Source organism: Schistocerca nitens, chromosome 2 (genome assembly GCF_023898315.1).
Source record: "Schistocerca nitens isolate TAMUIC-IGC-003100 chromosome 2, iqSchNite1.1, whole genome shotgun sequence".
Taxonomy (NCBI): Eukaryota; Metazoa; Arthropoda; class Insecta; order Orthoptera; family Acrididae; genus Schistocerca; species Schistocerca nitens.
In genome coordinates this window covers 344,936,498-344,959,379 of record NC_064615.1, presented here as the reverse complement: position 1 = coordinate 344,959,379, position 22,882 = coordinate 344,936,498, and the positions used below count along the sequence as shown (strand labels likewise).

The window sequence follows — 22,882 nt, the reverse complement described above, 5'->3', positions numbered from 1 at the left end:
ACATCCTCCACCCAACAGTTTCCAACCCCTCTGTCCTATCACCTCCTCCACATTTTCATATCTCACCCTGTTTATTTGCTATCCACTGCCAACGCATCTGTCCGTCTTTCCCCACTCCTCTCCTTTTTTCTCCCACCTCCCTGCCCCACAACCTCTGATACTGTGCCTGTTGGTGTTCTAGTACCTGCACACTCCACCACACAGCATTCGTCTCTCCCCCTACACGTATACTACCATACCTTCCCCCTTCCCTCCAGATTGCTGCTTGCATCCCACATGATAGTTGCATGCCGGCCCAAGGGAATGGAGTTGGCGATCATGTGTGCATGAGATGTGCTTGCTTGTGTGTATGAATGGTGTGCGTTTCTCTTTTACTGATGAAGGCTGTGGACGAAAGCTTTATGTAAGTGTCTTTTAATTGTGCTCATCGGCAACTTGACATGTCTTCTTTATGGTATGTAGCAATCTGTCTTTTCCTACATTGTTGTTTATATAAAATGTATATATTTTATAGCTTCTCAATGACCACTATTTGTATATATTTCATTTGCTTGTCTAATACTGTGAATTCATGGTTAATGAAAATGTTACATTTTTTGTTTGTGATTTATATTTAAATGTCTTAACATTGGATTATGTTGTCAGTTATTTAGTAATACATTTCTATATGACCCAATGTGGTTGTTGTGTGGCACAGCAAAGTGCATTCTCCCACTTGTTATGTTTTTCTACTCCCGTAAATAGACATTTTTGTTAACATTTAACTTATTTTCTATACTTTTATCTGCTGGCTTGGTACTGCTTACAAGAAAATATCAATATCTTATTTAGACTTAATTTCTCTTGAATTTAATTTTTCAGGTTATCCTTTTGGTTCTTCCGTTTTCATTGATGTAATTAGTTTTCATTATGGCACTCATAATTTGAAAATATAATTAACTGATGTCAGTATTACAGTTCGCACCTATGAGTTAATCAGTATATTTGAGAAAGATGACCCACTTTCCTGGAAAGTATTTTGCATACATTATAATGAACATCAAACCACCAGTCTGTTATTTTCCACTGCAGATTTTGTCATAGCTATTGCTATATTCCAAACTATGACTACATACTTATTTCACTTTAATTTTTCTACGCAAAGTGATATACAGGTCTGATTAATCAACTCATCAGTTGACAATTTCATGTGATTTAAACTTATTTGCAACATAGCGCTTACACTTGTATATGAGGAGAGCCACTTTGTGGAAGAATAATAGTGTCGACATATTCTTCTAAATTTCTAACCAGCAGTATTTTCTACAAGCCAAAAATTACATTTGTTTTTGTAGTTCATCCAAAACAGTAAAATCCACCCTAAGCAATTTTCAAAGCATAACATAGTTCATGAAATAACATTTCATTCTTATGCCCATCTTCAAGCAGTCAGACATCAAGTAAAATTGGCAGTTCGTGGTTTGGAAGCTCACAAGTAGGCTCTATGTTGAGTGTCCTCACAGTGTTGACTAACAACACTACACTACACATCCTGTACACACAAAAGTGCACAGATATCCATGAAACCTTTCAAGCAGTTTCTGTATATCAGATGAATGAACATTTTAACTGCACTGTGTTGCAGGTAACAAGAATGTGTGTGATGTCACTGCCACTGGAGCAAGTTATTGTTTGACATTGTGATTCTCATTGTGGACTGACTAAACTGAACTGCCACAGTTTGTTTTTCTCTGATAAATTACTACAATAGTGCTCAATTGTAAACTATGACTTTTTCACCTAAATCTGAACTATTTATTGTGCCTAATATAGATAATTAATGCTGTACCAAGGCTAAACACCTGCAGCGTCAGCAACCAATGTCACATCAGCGCTTTGAAGATGTTGAACAGACAGGTGACAGTTTTCCAGAAGACAGACAGCCATGCTCCAACTGTACACCAGGAGGCGAGCCAAGTGCTGCTAGAGGCTGTGGACCACATGCTCTTATTCTCTTCTACAAGTCATGTGATCAAAAATAGGCCCGGCTGAGAAGTATTTAGAGCAGTGATCGGGACAGACCAGACGTGTTCACTTTGAAATAGTTTTCTTGGCCAGGTGCCAATTCTGCAAGGATTCCATCACACAGGATTTCACAGAAGAGCTGCCTCCATGGCATCGCTGCCGTTCAAGTCTGACTTCGGGATCCATGGGCTGCTAGCTGTGGACTTGCTACCAAGGAGAGTCTATGGAAATCAAGTCAGGAATGGTACAACTTTCCCCACTGTTCCTGATTAGAAGCCCATGAGAACAGCCTTCATGCACAGTCCTTTTCCCCACACCTCACATTTCCAGAAAATACTGACACCCTTTAAAACATCTGAACTGCCCACCCATTGCATTTGTCATTATATGAACATTTAGGTAACATAACAAAATGACTGCCATCTCACTTTAAAGTAATCTGAATTCAGAGATGTAGCATGCAGTGTCTGCATATAAATTTTGTGTGTAGAGTCCATGTCTAATTATTTACCACTGCATATAAAAGTTACATCATTTCACACAAAATATGATTAAACTTTCCTCCTCCAGTTTTATGAGAATGTATTCTGCACCTGTCACGGCATCATATTAACAACACTTCATTTATATACAAATTTCTTCTTGGGGCATCCATATTTAGTATGCAATATGTTTATATGTTATTGTCAGTCAATAAAAAGCATTCCAACTTTCAACAAATTTCAAACATGTGGCACAGGTTCCAATAAATGTCTTTCATGTTTCAATTTCACACCGGCGTAACAGCCACTGCATAAGAACTTCATTGATGAGTGATGTGTGGTTTACCTGTTTAATTGCTTTAGATCAAGAAACAGTCTTTAGACTGTTACTATACTGGAAGACTAAATTCTCATTGAAATCCACTTTTAGTTCAGACACTAACAGTTTAGGTAAGTTATCTCCAACCCAAATATTGGTTTTAACACTGCAATGCTTTACTAGGCATAGTCCTATTGAAGATGGGATGCCCTTCCCTTCATCTAGCCACTGAAATGAACTTACCCAGTTAGTTACATAGAGACTTACAGTTTAAAGTGGGCTCCAATGCACAGTGTGACCTGGTTCTTTTTTGCATGTATAAATCATGTCAGAGATGAAAGAAGTGAGAAGTAACAGTAAAAATTCTACAACATATCAAAGATTGAACCCTGAACATTCACAGCTTCATAGTGTGCGCACAGGTCGCATCATCAACAGTTTATACCAAAAACAAACTTCTGGGTATCTTGAACCATAAAATCCTTATTTAATATGAATAATTGTTTTCACATACCAGAAAATTTCTATACAATTTAGTTATATAAAAACATAAACTTATGAACTTGCCTACGATACAAAGCTGTGGTTTACTCACACAAAGATTGGCAAGTCCCTTGAACATTTGTATGTGATCCTGGTATTTCCTTTTTTTCTCCTCAGAATATGATAGTGGTATTGAATTTACAAAGGCAAGCATTAGAAAATTTTTTCCTCATAAATTTTATTACGAAAATAATAAAATACATTTTCCTTGCAACATGACAATAGTCATGGCTGCTATATTGTACACACTTGCACTGGCATGTTACAAAAATATCCTCTGTCACATTAGATGTGACATGAATATCACATATTTGGTGTTTCTAGAAAGTAATGAGACTTTCCCGTGAAATGGTAAAACTGCAACATAATAGTGCAATAGAAATAGTCTCACAACTTCCTAAGAAAACTTCACATAGTGTATCACAGAACATACAACTCATAGGATAAAATATACATACTTGAGAGCAACACTGTCCCTATCACTCCCCATCATATCCACATGCATAGATACTATGTGGAACATCATTTGCTACCTGCTGACAAAATAAGTTACTACCTGCATGCATTTCCTGCAACACTTTCAGGAAGCTCTCCTGACACTGCACTACTGCTACCAAGAGCAATGAGACTGAGTGTTTCACATTTCTCAAGCTGCATATGAATAACACAGATAACATTTATTTAAAAGTACCCATAATCAAAATCTCACAATAGTGACCCAGGTCCTACTACTGAGCTAAGTAAATTATGGATGAAAGTTTAAATGTTTGAACTGATATGGTACTGAATAATGAAGATCTAAAAAATGTGCTTGGTACTAATATTTTTATCTTTCCTTGAAAACAATATAAGTGTTGTCATAAAATCAATCTACACACCTACACCATCACAGCTGCACAAAGAGAACCACGTTTGTGCATAGTGTGCTGGACAAACAATATACAATTTTTTAAAAGTAAAGCAGTTGACAGCCTGAAGGTCAGCTTGAACATTTTAGTCTTTTTCAAAAACCAGTTCTAAAAGAGGTGTTTACTCCTCATCAAATCTGTTCAAACAGACCAATGTCAACAGTCAAGTAATGGAAAAAATTTTGCTATTAAAAATGTTAAAAAGGGTACCAGCCACTGCAATGTGATATCATCAACTATCTGATAGTATGCTTAACATACCTAATATTAAGTCCTACTGACAAATCTTATGAGAATTATGAACTACTAAAGAAGCTTGTGGATGTTTGGCATTGGCCAACCACTGTCTGCTACTTTTGTTGTGGAATTAGTTGATAAGCACAAGTAAATACACAAAAGGACAAACTAAACAATGGATTTCAAAGTACAAACGTGTACCAGCATCTCATAAGTCACCACATGTTTCAGAACAATTTTCCCTCCTCCATCTTATGATGAAGAAGTGAAACCTTCAAAAGATTGCTTGTACACGCCAAATCCAGTTATAGCCTCCAGATGTACCTCAAGCTCACCATTATAAACATTGGTATGATGCTTTAACACAGTGAGGAACTGGACAAAATGAAATGTAAAAGGGACTCATTAATCAAATAGTGCTTATGGTCATGACTCCACTCCTGAATTAACAATGAAAGAATTATTTGACTAGAATACTAAAACACCTGTAAAGACATACTCTGTTAAAAAGGCCAAATATTTTGAAATAATAAAAGTTTCTGAAAACTGATTTGCCTGGTAGAAGTTGCTTATAAATTACACAAGACACTCAGAAAAAAAAGATGAAGTACAAGGATGCAGAGGAACAGATTAATTACAGAACAAAATCTGCAATTAATTCCAAATTCTTACTTCACATAATTAGCTAAAGAACTAATCACTTTAAATACTGTTTGAAAAAGGTCAAAAGAAACTAACCTTTTCAAATTAGAGTTAAGCATGTTAAGCTTACTGTGTGTCATCTTGGTCATAAAATACAAGGATTACACATTCATTTACACTTAACAATCTGAGGACAATGCTTTTTAACAATTGATTTTTCTCTCTAATAATAATATTTGCATAGGGAATCTGCAGAATGTATTATACCAACAGTTTTTGTCCTCTGCAAAAAATTTGTACATGGAAATTACGTTTATTTGTAGTAAAACCAATGAACACTGAGTTTTCATACTGGCCCCTGCACAAATGTGCCATTATCTCCAATGTCTGTGGGGGAAAAAAAGGAGTTGGAAAGTAGTATAAGAACTTCTCTCCTCCTCAACGTATCATCTGTCACTGTTAGCTCCGCAATTTTTTCACTGGCCCTTGCGGAGAAGTGTTGGATCTGCTGCGCTGTCTTGTTTGGGAAAGGCTAGATGGATGCAAGAATGTCCCAGATGGTTGACTGCTGCTGTTGCTGCCTGCTCCTCTGCTCTGTAAGCCAGAAGGACCAGGTTGTGACAATGAGAACTGTCTGGACCGCAAAGATGAATTTGTTGCTGTCTGGGACAAAGGTGGCGATGTATCACACTGGGTTGAGGATTGTGAAGAAGTGAATAGTTCACTTCCCCCACGATTCCTTTGCATCCACATATGTTCTTGCTGCATAACAGCTTCATACTGGGTATTCCACACTTGTATGTTAGAGTTTCCATAAACCTACAACATTAAACAGCACTATTTAATGTGAATATGTAACTTAAGAAATGAGTTTTTGGTTACTTACTAATATTCTAACATTTTAACAGTTATTAATTATCACATTGATTACATACCACAAAAGCATATCAGGAAATACTGTTACTGGTAAGGATGCCACAATAGATATAGCAAAACCACTGAGATGAATGGGAGCAACAATATATATGCAAGTAAGGGGACATAGAATCATTTCATTTGTGATCTGGCATACTTTTCATACAGACCAAAGCGCAGAGAAACAATAAGTGGCACTTGTAACAAAGGCGTGCGCACCCACTGACACTTTTCTTTTTTGATTTTACAAAGGTGACTACTCAGACCAGTGCACATGTATGAACGCGTGCAAGTGAACAGCATTGCCATCTAGTGCTGGCAGTATTGTGGCTGTAATTGGCAATGTTTTCCCAATCTTTCAACAATTAATACCTTAGTGTAGTTTCTTTTTTAAATGTCTAAGAGCTAACCATGTATAGTGTACAGCTAAGAAAGCACAGCACTGATGCCATATCCAATGAGAAAGACTAAAAGTTTTTGAAATACTTTAATATTTTTGTAACTGTTACAACTTCTTACAAATATTTGCATATTAGCCACATTTGTGAGTGTCTATATACAACAGAGATGGCTGGCTGGATGAGGCTGACACAGCACAGGCTGTGCAAGAAGACAAGATCACAGTCATTCCATACTTCTTGCTAAAAGTGACTATCAAGTTAAGTATTGTATTGCTGATCCAAACCAGAACTCTCAGTGTGTTATTTCTACTGATTATTGCTAACTGCTCAGAGATGATGCCATTTATTATACACCAAACTGTTCTGCCAGCTGTAGTCAACTTTTGGTGTTGCACATTTTACAATTTCTGAAACTGTGCCATTTAATTATGTATAAAAGTTATGCATTTCATTACCTGGCAATCTGGACCTACCATTAAACTAAATTGGAAAGAATTATACCAAAAAATTAGAATCACGATATTAGCAGAAAATGAAACTGACAGTGCAATGATTATAATTCACGGGAATTATACTTCCTTGACTGCTCAACACAGGGGTAAAATCAACAAATCAAAAATTCTGATACAAAAGTATGAAAATGCTGCCAAATATGTCCGTCCATGTTTCATTCCAACCCCAAATCCAAATTTTTTAAAACATTAATGTCAATTGAAAATATTAAGTTCCCTTTGGAAAACACCAGTGATGGGCAATGTTTCTTAATGAAATAAAATACGATAATAATATTAGAGAAAGAAAATTGCTACCCACCATATGGTGGTGGAGATGCTGAGTTGCGATAGGCACAACAAAAAGATTCACACTTGTGGTTTCAGTTGTCTGAGACTGCAGACATGTGTGCAAATTGCATTTGTGGTGTGTGTGTGTGTGTGTGTGTGTGTGTGTGTGTGTTGCTGAAAAAGGCCTTAATGGCTGAAAGTTATAATTGTGTGAATCTTTTGTTGTGCCTATCGCAACTCAACATCTCCGTTGTATGGTGAGTAGCAACTTTCCTTCTCTAATATTTTTACATTTGAGCAAATTGTGTTTATTTAAGTCTTCAAGAGCAATTATAGGAATTTTTAACTTTTGAAACAAACATTAAATTCAAATTATTTGAATAGCCACGTAAAATGAGTAATGCATTAGAACAATATTTAATACATTAACTCTCATGAGGTAGCCTGTGGCCGCAGCAGCATCTCATGCTTGACACCATGGTCTGGCCTAGCTGTGAAGCATCCATCGCTGTGTGAGTGGCAGTCAATGTGTTAACACTTTGGACACCAAGCCTTAGCATAACTTGGGTCACAACTTTGTGTTAAAAAGACAGCACCCGATTATGAGTTGGGCCGCCATTTTCTCAAAGCATGAGCCACCGATCACTTGAAAACTGGACTCAGCCTTCTGCTGCCAATCTCTGGACATATTTCAAACAAAAATTAGTGAACATAACAGCTGCTATCGCAAATGGCTGAACCAATATGATCACACTGACATGTACTTTCAAAGTTCTGTATAATTCTGCAATAAATGTCACATCTGTTAGGTGAGCAAGACACCTGGAAAGCTCAAGAGGAAGAAATTACCCAATAACTCACGTTGCACACTTTTCTTGGGAGGATAAATACACTTTCTGTCATGATTTTAACATTTGTGGTCTATCAAAGAACTAAAGTAAATATGAAAATAAATCTTGCTGCTTGTATTACTGTTGAAGATACATCAATCACATACATGCCAGTAACGCTTTAAATAACAGCATAAATACAAGTTTCCTAGGTCTGACATTGTTCTAAGTAGCCAGTCTCCAAAATGTTAAAGAATATACATGTTTCTTCTATGTTTTTGGACTCTGTTTTTTAAAAATTAAAAAAAAATTGGTTTCTATAATAGGTACAGGAATAGAGAAAGATCATTCTTTCATTCAATTTCTCAGTTTTGAAAGCATGTTTGTGGAGCACTAAATTCCAAAGGTTTTGAATGATTTCCAATCAGTCCAGTTCTCTCTTAGTAATTAATTTAACTTTTACATCTGGCAATGTTTTGCATCTGTGAAAAAGTCAAGTAACAGTAAGATCCAGATTCCACTATTACTAAGTAAGTGACCTGACAGGCTGGGTTAATGCAAGGGTACCTATGCCACATTCATTAGGACCATGCCTAGTAAAGCACTGTGATGTTCAAAACACCTGATATAAATTAAAAATATCTGGAACACTGAATGTTTAGTTGTGAATTTGATGCAATGGTGTTGAATATAAGATCTCTAAGTGGAACTGTAACTACAAATCTCAGTGTATAAATGAAAGTACAATATAGCATATGTTCCACAGGACTAATTTAAAATTGTTTTTGGAGGAGGTCCTCCTTGAGCAAACCCAATTCTTTTCTTTTCCTCTATTACTCAGACTTGTTTTGTTGCACTTTCAGTATATCATCAGTCAGCTTTTATTTTCCTTCTATTAAACAGGAAAAATGTTCTTTAATACTTTTACACATACAGATTTGAGTTTTTAAGGAAGTATTTACAAACTTGAAAAACAGACGAAGTTTTACACACACACACACACACACCTCGTTACCAGATTCTGTGGTTTCCATACAGAACTTAATATAGAAAAGTTGTTTACTTCAAAATTTTACGTCTGGGAAAGTTGCGGTTAGGTCTAACATTCATTAATTCCATATAGAAGATCATGTGTTAATGTGTAAGTTTGTGTCTGTTTATATTTATTAGCAACAAAAACAGCATAAGGAAGCATTTTCCTTGACATAATCGTTATTTCTGAACAGACTATTTAACTTAACAAGAAAAATTATGAAAAGCAATAGACATCTGAGGAAGTTTACACATAAACTGATGTGAATATACGTGTAAAACATTAAATTCATAATTCATGTTGCAGAAGTTTGGCTCGCGTCAAAGCGAGTGCTTAAATAGGGACAGCCGTCTTGCACTGAACACTTTGTTTGGACTTTTAATACTGACACGTCACTAGTGAATACTCTGAAATATCTTACACATGTGGACTTCACTACTTTGTGTTATGCAAACTAGTCTGAACTCTCAAATTTTAACACAATAATTTACAAGTGATCTGTAATCGAATATACCTAGTTTGCAGTTGTGAAACTTCAAATTTTAAACTTGTACTAAACGGACTTCACTTTCTTTCTGAGACTTTTCCAGGACTTTACGCAATACATAATGTGAGATACTGCTCAATCAAAGTGTGATCAAGAATTTGGATCGCGACCTAATCCCTGGAATGAGTGCCATAGCAGTTGCACTGTATCTGACTGGGTTTTTTATCTCAAATTCCTCAACAATACTGATCAAAAACCAAACAAATTTTCAGTATTACTCAATCATTTTTGGCATGCTGAGGGGATACTATGATTTTTATCTGGTACAAACTGTCGGCATACACAAAGACGCAGACAATTTCACAGGTTTTTACACTCACGTTGCCATGTAATTGTGACTTATTTAGATCCATAATCAACATCAATCAAGGGTAGCGTATTTGACTAGTATTCAAAAAATCCTGTGTCCTGGGTTCGAACACCACCACTGCTTAAATTCTGAATAAAAATCATCAGCAGTGGTGGCTGAAGACTTCTGGCACAAGAGTCACCCCCTTTTGCCAATGTTCTTGTCATAGAGGGCGGAGGAGCAGACAGAGGCTCAGGGCACTCTACTGTCCTAAGGGTGGGAAATCTTATCAGCAATGACAAACGGCATGAGAATGAAGAAGGCAATGGACACCAATGCATTAACCTCTAACTGCTCTAGTGGGGTCCTGGAGAACCCCAGGCAATATGAATACAATACACAGTACGTGAACGGAACAACAGCTAGCTAGCGCCTGTGTTCTTGGCAGTCCTCAGTGAAGTGATGCCGTGTAACGCAGAGCGTCAGATGTGGTGCTTCCGGTAATATTTTGTGAGATAAATAGAAAGAGGTCTCAGAATACCCCACCAGAGTATTAACATAAAATTGTTTTTCATTATCTCAATTACTGTTTTACGCAACTGAACTCAGAGTACTCTGAAAAGAGCAAAATTTCGGGAACATCATCAATTTTTAAGGTTATGCGAGTATGTATGCATTATTTTTCAGAATGGCACAATCGAAGTCATTAACAGATTACAAGCTGGAAAGAATAGTGAATGATCCTGCGCTTTTGCAATCTGATGAGGAGAGCACAGAAGATTAGGATGAATTTATACTACATGATCATGATTCCACCTCTGAAGTTACATCAGAAAGTAGTTGTGAAGAATCAAATGAAGTGGCATGTATTAGGCCTTCCGCCGAGAAATAGTTTTTTGAAAAAAAGCTGTGCTACAAATGGTCAAAAGAAGCTCCTCCTACATCTCGTGACCATGCTCACAATATAGTCAGTCACCTTCCAGCTGCTAGACGTGAAGCAAAAATGCTTGATTCAACTGACATATTAAATGCTTGGGAATTGTTTATTACTGAAGATTTATTACAACTAATAGTCACCAATACAAAAGTCAAGATACATGACATGTCAATCAAATACAGAGCTCCTCAATCAGCATTCAAAAGCCGCTAGATATAATAGAACTGAGAGCATTTCTAGGTCTGCTTTATTTATCTGGAGTAATGAAATCTACTCACGAAAATGTTGTTGGACTTTTCGTTAATGATGGAACTGGTTGTGATGCGTTTCGAGCCACTATGAACATTCATAGATTTTTATTCATTTTGTCTTGTTTGTGTTTCAATTGTACTACTACATGAGATGCTAGGAAGGCTGATGACAGACTTGCAGCTATTAGAGATGTCTGGGAACTCTTTATAGACAAATGTGAAAAGTATTATACTCCAGGAGCAAACATGCCAATCAATGAAATGTTAGTACTCTTTCGTGGTAGGTGCACATTTTGCATGTACATGCCTAAGAAGCCAGCCATATATGGCCTCAAAGTTATGTTCCTTTGTGATTCACGAACATTCTATTTAGGCAATGCACTTGTCTACACAGGCAAAGGGACAAATAAAAGTATATTATCAATTCCAACACAGGATGTTTTGAAATTAATAACACCAATTGAGGAAAGCAATAGAAATGTGACAGTAGATAATTGGTTCATGTCACTTGAACTCTGTGACCAACTGGAAGCCAAAAAGTTGACTGTCTTGTGCACTCTAATGCTAAATTAACTGCAGATCCCAGAAGAATTCAAACCATAAAGAAAGCGCCCAGTAGAATCAGCATTATTTGGGCACAATGAAGGAAAGACAATTTGTTCTTATGTTCCTCGGAATGGACGAGTGTTGTGTTGCTTCCATCTATGAACTATGATCATAAAAAACCTGAAATGATCATTGATTACGATGCCACAAAAGGAGGAATGGACACACTGGACCAAATGTGCGCCAACTATTCAGTATCACGGCGAACACGCAGACGGCCAGTGTCTGTATTTTATGCCATTTTAAACATAGTAGGAGTCAATGCTGCTGTTTTACTTCAGCACACCAAACAACTTGATCAAACTGATGATTTAAAAAGGAAGAGAGTTGCTACAGAGGCTTGGAATGGATTTAGTAAAATCCCATATACAACATCAAGATGTCCTACCCCTTTCTCGTGAACTGAGAGATGATGTTAAACTTGGTGGTACTCCTCTTGCCTTAACATCTCACAGCCAGAACCCATGAGAAAAGCAAGATGCTACATGTGTGCATGAAATGCAGACAAGAAAACCAAAATAGTGTGTGAAAAATGCTCAAAAACATGTTTCAGCGTGCAAAAATTGTTTGTAATCACATCTCAAATGCATAAAAATGTTTATAATATTCAGTGATAAAAGGGCAATTCAAAATAAAATTTCTTTAAATTACAGTTTTGTTTGACTTATTGGGATACTCTGAAACCCCACTAGAGTATTAGTGTATAAGCATTTCACTAGAGTAGTTAAGGGTTAAAGACACAATGTGTATCGATACTGCAAGTGGCCTGTAACTGAGAAAGTGTCAAGATGACTTCTCCATTGGCAAAAGATTCTGGACTAGTCCCCCCATTCAGATTTGCGGGAATGGACTGCAAAGTGAGAGGTGACCAAATCAAAAGCAGCAGAAAATGGTATAGCAGGAGTAGGATTTGTTATGAATACGAAGGTAGAGCAGAGAGTGAGTTACTGTAAAGAGTTCAGTGATAGGGCTGTTCTCATTAGATTCGACAGCAATCCAGCAGACAAAAATGTTACAAGTGTACACGCCAACATTGCAAGCATAAGCTGAAGAGATCAATAAAGTGTATGAGGATGTTGAATGGACAATTCAGTACGTAAAGGGAGATGAAAATCTAATATCTATGATGGTTGGAATGTGGTTGTAGAGGAAAGAAAGTAAGAAAGAATTAAGGGGGAATATGGGCTTTGTAGTAGGAATGAAAGAGGGAAATGACTAATGAGTTTTGGAATAAATTTCACTAAAGCCCGCGTCACCTATGATGGCGCTTAAGCACATAGAGGCAGAGCGGAAAGGAAGCGTGGGGGATGAGAACTGCGCATGTGCGGCAGCAGAGAGTGGCCAAATAAAGTCCATGTTGCCGAACTGCATTGCTGCAGACAACTTTCAGGCTTGTTTGCCTATGGTACATTGTATTATACATTCAAATATATGAGAGGAATAATAAATATCAAGAACAATTTCAATCAATCGTCATGAGAGAAATATTAATTCACATCTTGACGACGTTGCGTCTACTGCTCCACAGATTTACTTCACTTGACATCGGGAGGCGAGAACAGCTGACACAGCTTTGTGAAGTACAATTTCTCTCAAAATGACAATTGTCTAACAACAAGGTCATTGAAACTGCTTGCAATAATTACCATTCATTGCGATTTGAACTGCATTATGAGTAAAAATTAAATACACAACAAAATTAACTTCAAGCACAAACCAAAATCATTATATTTGCTTGACAATTGCTTCTACTCAATAAAATTTTTAAAAATGTGTAAGGTGTGTGTGTGTGTGTGTGTGTGTGTGTGTGTGTGTGTTTGACTGTAGTTAAGTGTAATCGCTCTGTGTAGAAAAGAATTACTGGTAGAGGAGACTAATGTAAAAGACAATCGTAAAAACTGTCAGTAAGATGTCATACTTTTCACTGTTAACACATTTGATATTACTGTGAGAGACCGCGTTTATAATCCATTGAAGAAGCAAATATTTATCAATCATCTGCAAATAACTCCAGGGAATGCTGACCGATAACATCGAAAACCACTGATATCTCGACAAGTAACAGTTACTGTCATTTTAAGGCCTTATCCAGTTCGTGTCTTGAAAATTACAGATGTTTACATGTGAAAATATCGGACTTTTGACAAATTTATCCAGCCGCATTCTCACATGTTATTAGAGCATACAACATGGTTGGAAGAAGCTTAACCTCTCCTTTGGCAATATGTTGAACATTATAGCCTGCATAATTCAAAGGATACAAACTCCTAATCAAAAAGGCTAGGAAGTTCTCATTATTGTGTACGCAACTGATATGTTGACAAACACATTTTTTAAACCATGAGTCTTTAAAACTAAGAAATATCATTACTTTGCTCCAAAGTTTGTATTGTAATACCATTGTCACTTCTATTTGAGTCTGTTTACGAACAATCTGATTGTAAATTTATGATAGATTCAAAGCTTACATCTATCATCACTTCCTTGTCAAATTCTTCTTTATGAAGCTTTAGAGCATGTCGCACAGATAGTGCGCATGCTGCACGTGGAATGTTGTCTATTGACTCACTGTCTATTGTCTCATGCACAAGTGAATCACTGTGCGTTATCTTCAATGGTTTCTCTCTCACACACACATAACCTTAAAACCCTTTGCCCAAATGAATTCTATGGGGCTACACTGACAATAACATGCAAAACTGTGAGACCCCATTCACGCGCATGGAAGTCAAATGTGTGTGTTCCGTCACATGACTTGTATAAATTAACAAGATGCAGGAGATCAGCATGAGTCTGGTTTAAATGGTGCTTAATATTTGTATTTTTAAGCCGGGGAAAAATATCTGCTTTTCTGGTGTTTGTACTTGATGTTTTCTCTATAACAGTTGAATTATAATTGGCAATGACCGACTTCAAAGCAAGGTATGACAAGAATTGTGAATCACGTCACGAAAATGACAGCGTTCATTTCCAAATGGTAATCACTGCTGTTTTTCTTACACGTAAACACAAGTTTACTCCCATAAACAAAACCAGAAGAGGAGACAGCATTCAGAATAATTATCCAAGAAACTATTCCTATGAGTACTTTAAACTGCCAGTACCATCACTCATTTTCCAGCAGATCATTGAATGATTCTAACTGACCCATGCTGAACTAACTCCTCCTCTTGTGTTGTGAATCTTTATACGGGACATAGTTTGTGCAGCACCTATGTCATTTCTTTGAACTAAAACCTCTCTTCTTAACATATCTGGCACCAATCTCTCTTAAAATTCTTTACATTGACGAAGCTGCGTAACTGTAACACATTTTTGTGATGTTGCGCATTTATCATTCACATGAAGCACTTTAAAACAATGTTGTTAAAAGCATCAATTTGTTTTACAGGTTCCTTGTGATTTTGATGCTTTCCAGGCAATACGAAACCAACTGTTTCTACAGTTCTCACAGTCTGACACTTTTGTTTACGACTCTTTTTACAGTTCTCTTGCCTACACATGTTGTCATGAAGTACGGCAACAGTGCAGCATGGAGGAGCAACATTCTCACTCTTTAGCTGTAACTCTTTGCTAGCCGCCCGGAAAGAGATTGAATATTATTGGCTGCCAGTGGCTAGTGGAGGGGGGGATGCGCAGAACAGCTGAAAATTGGGGCACCTTCTTACATGACGCGAACTCTAGTAATAGCGAATACCTTGTTCGAGAATATTAAGATGAGGATGTGTTCTTGGAAAACACCACGAGATACAGGATGATTACAGTTAGATTACATTTCAGTCAGGCAGAGATTCCGAAATCAGATACTGAACTGCAAGGCATATCAAGGAGCAAATATAAACTCAGATCCCAATTTAGTAATGATGAAGAGTAGACTGAAGTTTAAGAGACTGGTCAGTAGGAAACAAACTGCAAAAGAGTGGGATACGGAAGTGCAAAGGAATGAAGAGATACGCTCGAAGTTCTCCAAGTTATACATACTGTGATACTTGATAATTCAGTAGGCAGTTTAGCTGAAGAGGACATCTCTAAAAACATCAATAACAAAAGTTGGAAAGACAAACATAGGTAAGTGCGACGAAACCATGAGTAACAGAAGAAATACTTCTCTTGATTGCTGAAAGGAGGAAGTACAAAAATGTTAAGGGAAATTCAGGAATACAGAAATAAAAATCATTCAAGAATGAATGAATATGACATGTAGGGAAGCTACAGTGAAATGGCTGCATGAAAAATGTGAAGAAATAGAGAAAGAAATCATTGTCAGAAGGACTAACTCAGCGTACAGGAAAGTCTAAACAATCTTTGATGAAATCAGAAGCAAGGACAGTAACATTAAGAGGGCAATGGGAATGCCACTGTTAAATGCGGGGCAGAGAAGCCAAAAGAAGTCTACTAATATCAAACGTAGGCTGTAATATGAGGAAGAAATTTCAAAGAACATGGACAGTGGGGAAAGCAGGATAGAAGAGAATCAAAGGACAGAAGAGAATCAAAGCATTTGAGATGTGATGCTACAGACGAATGGTGAAAAACAGACAGACTGATAAGGTAAGGAATGAGGAGGACCTCCACAGAATCAGCAAAGAAAGGAATACATGCAAAACAACACTGAAAAAAAGATGAACAGGAAGATAGGACATCTGTTGAGATATCAAGGAATAACTTCCACTGCACTAGGGGGAGCGGTAGAGAATAGAAACTTTTGCAATCTCGTTCTAGACACATGCAAACCCTACACGAGGAAATCAACTTGATGGCCTGAACAGTTGTAATGTTAAAGGAATTTGTCTCTAAAATTGGAATTACCTTCCAGATTAATCAGTTACATCTGAACTTGCACAGGAGCACTTTCAACTGAAACTGCAACTGGTCTTGAAAACACCCCGAAAACCGATGTAAAGTTGACAATGTCCTCAAAGTACTTGAACGTCTCTCGGGCATGTTTTTTCCATACCAGAACATCCAAGAATGGTAGCTGCCCGTTTTTTCCACCTCCACGGTGAACTGAATTTGGGGGTGGATAGAGTTCAGGTGTTGAAATCCGGCTGCACGAGAAACAAGGACAACGGATTTCAACTCAGCCAAGCGTGGATTCCAGCAATAAAAGTTCTGCAGGAGCAGCGGAAACGGGGCACCGCACCCGCCAAAGGTGGCATGCGTACTGACGCCCATCAGTCACCTCGTCAGCACGAGCTACCCCCACCACCGCGGCCTGCACATCCCTCGGTCCATGTGCAGAGTCAGTTGAGGGGAGAGGTGACAGGTATATATACCACACCACCCGCCGGCCTAGGATGTCAGTCAACAGATGTCAGTCAACAGGAGTAACCTGATGATGATGACACTTTATGCCGTCAAAAATTCATTCTACAATGACCAGTCAACCCGGCTGCATGCCAGAGAGACTTTCAAGCATCTCATTTGCCGGGAAAATATAAGAACACACGTCCTCAAAGTATTTAGGAAACTATCCTTTTAATTATTTTAAGGCCACAATAAATTCTTCAAACTTTGTGTTTTCTTCAACACCAGTGAGCTTAGGAACTGGACTGTGTTTATCAGAATGTGCCAATTGTAAATGCAATTTTTCTTCTAACTGCATCCCCATTTCATGAACAAGAAGTTGTTTCTCAACTTGCAATATCTTACTGTGGGCAGTATGCAGTCAAATCTACTTAAAATGTGAGGTCTGCAATCCGTTCCGAATGTTCTAATTTTCATGTCTGCAGTTCTTTTAAAATTCAACAACAGCAGGTGTAAAATCTGAAAATCATTCCAGGCAAGCACCTCGACTTAACTGATGCACTTTGCAGTAATATATAAAGTCTCTATAATCTTTATACAGTTCTATTGAGAATGGTTGCAACTGACAATGGAATAATGCATGTGACTACAGAAATTTTACTATCCATACCACCAATTTCTTCACATGCTCCATGTCTGCAAATTTACCACAAAGTGCTTCTTGATGACAGAACAATGAATCCCATCTGTCGATCATTTTAAGATTTTGTTCTTTAATTGCCAATTAAATCTTTCAACTCTTTCTGGATGGTAGTCTAATATCATTTCATAGCAACTCTGCATTACCCATCCTCTGTGCGATAACATACAGGGTGAACATGAATACAACCAACAAACTGCAGGCACCCCTGACTGGAAATAGAGGAAAAAAGGTCTTATGAACATGAACATGTGTAATCATACAAATACCTAAAAAGGGCTTGAAATGCTGTGTAATGTGGTTGCCTGTGAGGGTACTTGTTTTTACATAGCAGTGTTGCCTCTTGACTGTTTCCAACTGCTTGGCCGTAAAGAAACACCATCTCAGCTTGTTCCCAACATGATTACCAGACCATTCTGCTGCTTTCAATATGCTGTGTCAGTCACACATCCTGCAATACATAAGGAACACACAGCACGTGGTCAGAGGAAATGTCATTTGTCAGCGTCATCTACCATGGCAACAATGCATTTTCGAACCCATTTCCATAGGAGCTTTCTTTCTCCATTTCCAGTCATGAATCTGGCCCTGCAGTTTGTCAGCTTTGTTAACGTTCACCCTGTATACTGGGAGAATTTTCATCCCTCTCTTGTCATTTCCATTAATTTTTAAAAGCTTGTGACAGTAGATCGCTACACTGCCTCTCTTTGTGCAAATAGCCACTGAACGTCCTTCATAGCATGAACAAACAGCGAAGGCTAAATAGTGCTGACACTGCAAGTCTGCCAAAGTGAAGAGAACAGTGGTGACCAAAAATGGCACGCCACAATACTCAATGACAAGTCGTGTTGTTCTGGGTACTTCCAAGAAGAGCCAAGGAAAACTGAGAAAGCCCAAGCCTTGGGCCTACGTGCGGTCTGCACACCCTGCATGGGTGAAGTTTGGCAAGCCATGGCCAGCCCTGATATAACCTCTCACTCAGATATTCACGAATTCAACGATAAAATAATTATTAACCTGTGATAAGTGTAACAGTAAACTGAATAAACTCATTTTTGCTAAATCTTCAAAACACTTGTGCGTAGTGAGCATTATTTTTCAACGCAAATTCCTGCCTGCACTTATTGGAACTTTGTGACTTCTTTTTTAGAGGTATATGACAAACACATTGGTTGGCCTATAGACTCAGCATAGGCAACTCTTAGGAATCCAACCACACATTCAGAGGTCCTCCGAATAGTGACTTTAACCTGAATTACTATTTATTATTCATGAAGCTGCAAGTAGGGGTTATGGGCTTAAAGTTATAGGACAATTATTTTGTGGGATCAACTAATTGGCCAGACAGACACTTTTTCTTATTCAACTTTGATGCTATCTACAACAATTTTATTCAAATTTACTGCTATACACAACACTTTGCTTACAAAATCCTACCCACATCACCCAAAGTAGTTTCAGCCATCCACCCTACCAAAATATTATCTTTTTCCTTCGCTATTCCAATCCTACTCCCAATCCTGCATCCGATGGGCCATTCCCTTGTGGTTGGTCCAGGTGCAAGACCTGTCCCATGCACCCATCCACCCACCACATCCCTATAGTCCAGTCACAGACATTTCCTACACAGTAAAAGGAAGAACCACATATGAAAACAGCCAGGTTATATATCAGCTTCACTGAAATTATTGCACAGCATTCTATGTGGGCATAACAATTAACAATTATCCAATAGTGAATGGCCACTGCCAAACTTGACCATCCAGTCACCGTACATGCTACAAACCACAACACAAAGCACTGCTTCACCAGGCAGGCAATTTAGATACTTCATTCCAGCACAAGTTTCTCTGAACTATGCAGGTGGGAATCATCTCTCTAGCACTTTTGCACTACACCTGGCCTAAACCACCCCCTGCCTCATCTTACCTTTTCCCATCTGACCCCCCTTCCCACTCCCATGTGCCTCTCCCCCTCCCCCATGTACCACTGAATCATCTGCCAAAAGACTTGCCTCTATCCCAACACCCCCTCCTCACCACCATTAACCTAGACAACTACTTCCAATAACTGAACATCAATAATTGCCATGACTGCAGGAGTATGCATTTGGTCGTCTGTGTGGTTATACGTATTTGTGTGTGAGATTTTACTAGAAAAGGAGCAAGAGTTCACAAGCTAAGTGAACACTGCTTCCTGTTACATTTATCTATACTCCACACAACAGTCCGATATAGGAGAGTGGTAGCTTCTCCCTTATTTTCCTTGCTGATTGCTTGCAAACCTTGACATCTGACAATGGTTATTGCATTGTTTTCATGTCTTCTATTACTTCATGTAGATTAGGATGACTTAAGTTAAATGAAATGTGTTCTGAAAACTATATTTTTTGGCTTGTTTGGATAAACAGTAACACAGTGACTAAATGAATGCAGGAAACTCACACCATCCTCAAACTGGCTGGTAAACCGACTTAAAGGGGCACTCATCACACGTTCAATATTTAATATGCAATACTATGGTGTCAATATATTGCATGAAAGTGCAAGACCAAGAACACTGCAACATTATGGCTCCATATTTGTGCCCAGAACACATCTGCCTTCATAGCGAACATGTCAGCAATCGAACGTATTTGCAATACTACATGCTGCAGAAACACAAATAAGAGGAAGCACTGACTGGCAAAAAAGTGGACTGGAATGTGTTCTACATACTGTCATACTAACATGGTAAAAGAACTTGCAGAAGAGCTGGATGACTATTGGAATTTGTTAAGGATGAACAAGGAATGTTTCAACTGATTAGTGAACACTGTTACACCTTACATGAACAGAAAATATACTGGTCATATACTTATAGGATTTTACTTTCCACAAGGCTGGAAGTGATCTATAAATATGAAAAGAATAATATACTTTATGGTAAAGGGTAGATAGATTGTGCTGTTACGTATTTCAGCAACAAATAATTCAAGTTTCTGGAACAAACAAATAAGCAGTTGCAATGTTGTTTCCCCGGAGTTAAACACTTTTGTGGAGTGTTTCTATAGCTAATTACCGAAAAAGTATTAAATATGTAAACATATAACCCAACTGAATGCACTTCAACAGATGGTTCGTTACATCTGTCTTTCCTGATCTACTCATATTCAGATGATGTCACTCTTATCAGTCGCTTACATGTGTGTATGTCACAAAACGTCAGCAGCAAATGCTGTGTACTGCGCAATATCACTCTTACACAATAAAATATATTGAGTGAGTGCCAATATTTTTAATGCTCTGCAGTCTCCTTCAATATATTGCACAAACTGTAACTGTTAATACCTCTCTCAGTCAGTCAATATTATTGTACAATAAATCTTGAGTGTGTGAGGGGCCCCTTAACAGCCTGCGAACAAACCAAATGTTTGTCTCCCCAGCTTTATTTATTATTATGCAACCATGTCAACTGGACTATAGCATTTGTAGCTCTATTAATGCATATTGTGATGTGCTGCAACCCATAAAGTATGAGAACTTCCCCGTTCCTGCACAGGACATTCTTTTGAACTTGGAATTTTGCTGTTATTCCTCTGTTCTTGACTGTTGCTTATGACTCCATAGCTCTATAGATGTAGACACACGCATTACAGCACGGCTATTGTTCTTGAGCCAACAACAATAGCTCTCCCATGTAAAATTGAATGAACACTCAGCAATTGTCATAGCTTTCCTTTGTTCACAGAAATTGGCGAACTACAATTAGACTAAGTTGTGCAGAGGGGTGGGGAGAGGGGGAATATCCTTATGAAAATTGGGTACAGACGTCTGGCAGGTGTACTGGAGCAATATTCGTGTTGTGCTGGGAACTGACACTGAAATCTACATGACCCAGTGTCCAACAAGGTTTTTCTTTTTTTTTTCCCCTGCAACTCAATAAGAACTATACAAGGAAGTGACATGGGAAAGGTCAGAGACACTATTGTGAAGGCTCATACATACCTCTGGAGCAGTCATAAACTACTGCCATACAGACAAACTGGCATAATTTTTTGTGAATAGCATGACAATCAAATAAACTCAATGTGTACAGTGACTGCTAAAGCCTATTTCCTGCAGATCTCAAAACTGCTAGATCTGTGGTTTAGTAGACTCACAGACTATCATTACCAGAAATACGTGAATTTTGGAATGAATAAAAATTAGATATTGTCATATTACAAAAGGGACAAGTGCCCCCCCCCCCCCCCTTTCCTTGTGAGCACCTGTAGTTTTAATATTCTAACACTAATGGTTGCTTTTTATTTCAAAATATTAATACTGTTTCTATATCAGCTAAATTTGTGTTAGTATAAATAGAATGATATTACACTGTTAGTCGTTAAAAGGTCATTGCCAGGAAGGACAAGAAATAAAAAAAATTAGTTATCGTGCATATACAGCATAGTAGGAAGAATATATGACTCAATCTGTTGGTGATCTGCAGCTTTACAGTGTGTGCAATTTCGTGGGAAGAGCTGCCACTCAGTTAGATAGCGAACTGAAATGAACTTCTATTACAGATTTAGGTACATCATTCCACACTGCTTCAACTCTATGCCCAAATTCATAAATTGTAGATGTTTTCAATGGGTGAGATAATAAAAGTATATGCTGGTCACGACAATAGTTGGACACCACCTGCATGGAAATAAGTCAGAAGAGCTCAGGCTACATGTGGCCCTTTTTATCTTGAAAGGTATTATGGAGACCTTGAAGATAGGGCAGTCACTGGCTTTAATGCTGTAATGGCTGCTGTCCATATTACCAGCTACTTGAATCAGAGTTGATTTATTTAAATGTTCACCTTAAAGTTTAACCACCATCTTGTACATCACATAATCTTCAAGAGTGTTTCCTGTTTATTATGATTTCAGTTGGTGGTCCTTGTAGATCACCATTGCAAGCTGCACAAAGTCTACAAATTTCCTCCTTATCTGTATGCAAGATGGAATACAAAGAATCTTTTTGAGATTCAAACCTTAGTCAGAAGGACTAAACAGAAACTAAGAGACAGAGTCACAAAAACTCCTGTTAGGTCCTCTTTTAACACACTGTGAATGAAACATTCCTCTTTAAGGAGCACTACACTTCTAGCAAGTCTATTGGATATCTCTCATCATCATGTGCTTTATGCTTGTCAAAATAACAGTTACCTAACCACATTCTGAGTATCCATCTCTTTA

At 37.8% G+C, this 22,882-nt stretch overlaps 1 protein-coding gene across 2 annotated transcripts in view; it reads right to left on the bottom strand.

Moving 5' to 3' along the window:
* Nucleotides 1-3,515: 3,515 nt before the first annotated feature.
* LOC126236157 (non-structural maintenance of chromosomes element 3 homolog) overlaps nt 3,516-22,882 on the bottom strand; it is a 72,805-nt gene continuing 53,438 nt past the window's right edge. For both annotated transcript variants that reach the window (XM_049945243.1, XM_049945244.1), the window contains one exon: nt 3,516-5,954. In XM_049945243.1, coding sequence (XP_049801200.1) covers nt 5,595-5,954 — 360 coding nt within the window. In that variant the 3' untranslated portion in view covers nt 3,516-5,594. The remainder of the gene's footprint in view (nt 5,955-22,882) is intronic.